Below are 6,077 nucleotides of genomic sequence, written 5' to 3'. Positions count from 1 at the left end.
CTCCACCCCCCCCCCACACCAAAGATATGCTGGAAGGTTTATTGGCTCCTATCTTAATCACCCCTGTATGTGTGAGCTAGGGACTCGGGATGCACCGATTTCGGTATCGAGTACCAATAATTTATTTTTCCGGTAATGGCTGATACCGGGAGTCCCATTCAGGAAGCCACCCTGCTTCCCGATTAGCAGGGAAGCCGTCCACATGCTTCTCGTCACTAGGTGACAAAGCATGGAGCCGGCTTTCTGGCCAATCAGGAAGCTGAGCGCTGTGTAATGACGCAGCCCCCGACTTCCTGTCGCTCCATGCTCCCTCACCATGACGTGACGAGGGAGTATGAAGCCGGCTTCCCGACCAATCTGAGAGCCGGGCGCCGCGTCATTACACGCTGCCCGGGAGTGACGAGGGAGTATGAAGCCGGCTTCCCGACCAATCGGAGAGCCGGGCGCCTCGTCATTACAAAAATATATATATATATTTGTGATAGTAGTCTCGTGAGTTCCGACTGTAACCCCACCGCACCCGCTATGCATCTGGGTGAGACCCACTACGTCAACTGACAATGACCTGAGGTGTGCCATGATTTTAAAAGTTCAGTATGCCAAATAAGGGGGCATGCTCATTAAATGGTTGTTGGAAGAAAAGGGGAAGGGAGGGCGGGGAACACCGGAGGATCTATGCAGTATCTCCTCCCCTCCAGCCAGAAATAGCCCCGAGCCACTCTGACTCCGCCCACAAATACGGCAAATGAATTAGCCTTGACATATACGCACACACACACACACACACACACACATATGTATTGCAGTATTTCTGCAATACTGCGTTTTTGTCTTTTTTGACATCTTGTCTACTGGACTAATACGGTTTACCCATTTATATTGCTATATATATATATATACACACAAACATGCAAGGTTTTAATAACTCTTTAAGCTATTGTGGAGCTACAAGTCCCATCCATGAGGCATTGCCCAGCCACTAGAGGACTGTGATATGTAGAGACTTTGTGATGATAGGGGTGTATTCACTTCACGATAGTTATGAGTATCGGAGCTCCACTGATATTATATCCTGTACAGATTTTGTGCATTGTTCAGCTTATTCAGTAAGGCAAAGAAGAGGTCAAGCGATAACTGACGGCAACCACGCACATTTCAAAAGCTTCCTATAGACTAGAACGCTTGGTCCCTGTAATGGCCGCCTTATCGCAAAGACTTTTTGAAGATATTACGAAACATCGGAGGAACTTGGTTTAAAACGGAAACAAGCAGGATACCAAGTGTCCGATGAATATGGAGAACCGATCCCTTAGGCCTATAAATGATTGCAAGATATATAAAGAAGGTTATTCCAGAGGAGTTACATATTTGTAATGTGCAGGCTTAAAAGGGGAAGTGTACTTGTGCCGAGAAGGGAGACATTTATAAATCTACAACATTTGGGCAAATCACAGACCCGAAAAAACGTGATACGCAGACAGATTACCTGATCGCCAACCCTAAGCCCGCCCGAGTGCCATCGCCTTCTGGATCTCTGTGCTGCCCATGGAGGAGACGCTCGGTTTGTACAGGGGTGTCACTAAGAGGAGAAGTAAAGTATTTAAGGATTCCATTTTTAGTCTAGGAAATAAAGTGCAGTTGTCACCCGTAGCAACCGACCAAATACTTTCCGAGCAAAATACAGAGTGCACTGCTCCCAAGTACTCGCTTAAGACCCGGATGCTTTATGGTGGGGGGGCGCTCGTGCTATGCACCATAAATCATGCGAGTGTAGGAAGGAGTATAAGCTGGTTACACTATGGCAATGTTCAAAGGCTGGCAACTTTATTGTCCCAGACAAGTATGGACAAAGAGAATGCAGTCTATCCATCACTAGAGAGTGGTGACATCACTGAGAACATAGCCTATCCGTTCACTAGATAACGGTGACATCACTGCGAACGCAGCCTATCCATTCACTAGAGCGGTGACATCACTCAGAATGCAGCCTATCCCTTCACTAGAGACCGGTGACATCACTGCGAATGCAGCCTAGCCGTTCACTAGAGACCGGTGACATCACTGCAAATGCAGCCTATCCAGTCACTAGAGACCGGTGACATCACTCAGAATACAGCCTATCCACTCACTAGAGAGCGGTGACATCACTGCGAATGCAGCCTATCCATTCACTAGAGAGCGGTGACATCACTCAGAATACAGCCTATCCACTCACTAGAGACCGGTGACATCACTGCGAATGCAGCCTAGCCGTTCACTAGAGACCGGTGACATCACTGCAAATGCAGCCTAACCCTTCACTAGAGACCGGTGACATCACTGCAAATGCAGCCTAGCCGTTCACTACAGACCGGTGACATCACTGAGAATGCAGCCTATCCACTCACTAGAGACCGGTGACATCACTCAGAATACAGCCTATCCAGTCACTAGAGACCGGTGACATCACTCAGAATACAGCCTATCCATTCACTAGAGACCGGTGACATCACTCAGAATACAGCCTATCCATTCACTAGAGACCGGTGACATCACTGCAAATGCAGCCTAGCCGTTCACTAGAGACCGGTGACATCATTGCAAATGCAGCCTAGCCGTTCACTAGAGACCGGTGACATCACTGAGAATGCAGCCTATCCACTCACTAGAGACCGGTGACATCACTCAGAATATAGCCTATCCAGTCACTAGAGACCGGTGACATCACCGAGAACGCAGCCTTGCTTGTGGAAAACCTCTACAACTACACCCAGCTTTTAGGATAAAACACATCATAGGTGGAGATCTGAGGCAGGCCAACTTTTTGACTGTTCATCCAGAACAATAAAGTTGCCAGCATTTGAACTTTCCTGCTGCGCAGCCGGCATTTTCTCCTTCAAATACTTTGAGCTGCTACAGGCAAGACACATTCCTGTGCTACCAATGTTTCCTTTAAGTGCTGCGAGGACAGGGTTAGGGGAACCCGTAATACAAGTGTACAGAAGCCAAAGTGAAAACCTCTAACTCGTTAACAAGGTTGAAGCAAATAATAACGAGGAGGCATGGCAGAAAAATCGGAGGGATTGGGGGGTAGGACCGCACAGCTGTGAAGAGGAGTGGTGTGTACAGTGGAGGCACTAAAACAATGAAAGAAGCCGGCGCTGGTAGCAGCTACGGAGGGGTTGGTAGAAGCACACAGGGCTTTCCTTCACGTCCATTATGATTGATGGCTGGGAGAGTCACAGTAGGGCCTCTGCTTCATCATTTCATACCAGACTTCTGGGAGGACAGGACTTCCTCTTGCCAACAGATTTGGTGTTACATGCAGGGGCTGTCAGCACTTTGCCCCCTGCAGGGTATCCAGGGGCTGAGCCAGAAGACAAAGCAGAGCTGCAGAAATGTTCCCGATTCACAGGCAAAGAATGGGGGACTGATCCTGTCCGGCTTCCTCATCTTCTGGCACCGGGATTCGGGGCAGCAAAGCTGAGCGGGTCAGACCCCAAAACCTTTGTGGGGAGAGATCCTTACGGACTGCCGTGAACTTCCAACCCACGTGACTCCCGCACACCTTGCACTGTGCGATCGTCCAGGCGTACCTGCATCATACAAGAGAATAACAATGTATTAATAGAAGTTTTATTTCTTATGAGCAGTAAATACCTATCCATCCATCCATTCACTGACAAGGCAGCCTATCCGTTGACTAGAGAGCGGTGACATCACTGAGAATGCAGCCTATCCATTCACTAGAGAGCGGTGATATCACCAAGAATGCAGCATATCCAGTCACTAGAGAGCGGTGACATCACTGAGAATGCAGCCTATCCATTCACTAGAGAGCGGTGATATCACCAAGAATGCAGCATATCCAGTCACTAGAGACCGGTGACATCACTCAGAATGCAGCCTATCCATTCACTAGAGAGCGGTGACATCACTGAGAATGCAGCCTATCCAGTCACTAGAGACCGGTGACATCACTGAGACTGCAGCCTATCCAGTCACTAGAGACCGGTGACATCACTGAGAATGCAGCCTATCCATTCACTAGAGAGCGGTGACATCACTGAGAATGCAGCCTATCCCTTCACTAGAGAGCGGTGATATCACCAAGAATGCAGCATATCCAGTCACTAGAGAGCGGTGACATCACTGAGAATGCAGCCTATCCATTCACTAGAGAGCGGTGACATCACTGAGAATGCAGCCTATCCCTTCACTAGAGAGCGGTGACATCACTGAGAGTGCAGCCTATCCATTCACTAGAGACCGGTGACATCACTGAGAATGCAGCCTATCCATTCACTAGAGAGCGGTGACATCACTGAGAATGCAGCCTATCCATTCACTAGAGACCGGTGACATCACTGAGAATGCAGCCTATCCATTCACTAGAGACCGGTGACATCACTGAGAATGCAGCCTATCACTAGAGAGCGGTGACATCACTGAGAATGCAGCCTATCACTAGAGAGCGGTGACATCACTGAGAATGCAGCCTATCACTAGAGACCGGTATGATCATGCAGGCCCAGTCACCTTCTAATAATCATTTTATCAAATTGTTCTCAACAACTAACAACTATTGTGAAAAACATCAAACATGATAACAATCTTGATTTCCTTCTGCAGTAAACATCCTTAACGCTGTCCACATATGTCCTAAGGCCACTTCTGTTTTCTCACGAATGTTTCATGTATGTGCGCTTGTCTGTATCACACCGCACCAGTCCTGACCTCAGGTCATGCTGACCTCTGCAATGACATTACTGACCTCCACAGAAGCCATATCACCCTTCCAATGTTCTATTCTTAAATAACATATTCTCCGTCCTCTTGTATAATGTGTATGTGGCATGGGAACCTCTACAGCGAAGGTCAGCAACCCTAGAGAGCCGGAGATCTACCTGAACAGTATAGAAGAGGTCAAAGTTCACTAGGGTGCAGGGTCTCCCTAGAGTTTGATTGTAGCCACATTGATAATGTATGTACTCATGGCCGGGTCTGTATCGTCTATGCGCGTAATCAATTGGCTGCCATGCTTACGGTGCGGATGTGGCTGAGGCGCACATGTGCAGTGCGGTCGGGATCCTTATCATTGTGCCTGCTCGGGTATCATGCATCTGCTGTCCGGCCAGGGTCCTTATCATTATGTACCCACGCGAGTGCCATGCTTAGGGTGTGCATGCTCACTGTGCCTAGTGTTCAAGGAATCATGGTACACGTAGTCCCAGCGCATCAGATCATACCACTTGCACAGTGCGCACTTCCCGAGCGGATGTTCGGGTGAAGCATCGAATACAGATGTCACCAGCACACCGAGACTCTCCAGTCAGTGCAAATCCATTGAATGAAATAATGTCACTCAGAAAAATCAAGCGCTTTCAGGGCCACACGGGGTCCCCCTTCATTGAGTGAGTGTCTACTCTGAGCCTGATTTAATATACAGGGGTACAGGTAATATACAGGGGTACAGGTACTCCTAGAATGAGATCCTAATAGGTTGGACTTGATGGACTAATGTCTTTATTCAACCTCAAATACTATGTAACTATGTAATGGATTTGCACTGACTGGAGAGTCTCGGTGTGCTGGTCACATCTGTATTTGAAGTTGTTCCATGTGCGCCGCCATCCGCGGTCATTTCAAGCAACCATCATTGTCTTGGAATTTCCGGTAAGGAGTGCTACAGGATCTATGGATATCGAAGCGAAGTAAAAGGGACATGGGGGGTGGAGCTCCTATAAACAGAATGAAGTAAAATGTTTTTGTACACAGGGAGAGGAAAGCCATTTGTTTTACAGCCAGTCACATGGATCTACAGGCGGACAAGTGGACAAAAATCGTGAAAACAAATTATTGATTTTTCTTACCTTTTTGAAATTGTAATACGATGTTATTTTGTTACTATGTTTGTATCCAACAATTACAGCATTAAAAGGAGAACTATGAGATGAGTGATTTCCACTCACCTCATAGTTCTAAGCCGACCTGTGACAATGAGACTGTCACAGGTCGGCTCAGTAGATCGGGAGGTGAGCGAACACATACCGACGTTCGCTCACCTCTCGATCCTGTCGCGGCTCTCTGCCGTGACA

General features: G+C 47.9%; 1 protein-coding gene across 1 annotated transcript in view; it reads right to left on the bottom strand.

Annotated features, from left to right (window-relative positions):
* Positions 1–2,804: 2,804 nt before the first annotated feature.
* LOC108799739 (protein cereblon-like) overlaps positions 2,805–6,077 on the bottom strand; it is a gene marked incomplete at its 5' end in the record, with an annotated part of 16,326 nt that continues 13,053 nt past the window's right edge. The window contains one exon of the mRNA XM_018571639.1: positions 2,805–3,575. Within this exon, the coding sequence (XP_018427141.1) occupies positions 3,389–3,575 (187 nt within the window). The remainder of the gene's footprint in view (positions 3,576–6,077) is intronic.

Source organism: Nanorana parkeri, unplaced genomic scaffold (genome assembly GCF_000935625.1).
Source record: "Nanorana parkeri isolate BGI_ZX_2015 unplaced genomic scaffold, ASM93562v1 scaffold1798, whole genome shotgun sequence".
Taxonomy (NCBI): domain Eukaryota; kingdom Metazoa; phylum Chordata; class Amphibia; order Anura; family Dicroglossidae; genus Nanorana; species Nanorana parkeri.
Note: the sequence above shows the minus strand (reverse complement) of the source record. Positions and strands in the feature narration are given on the sequence as shown.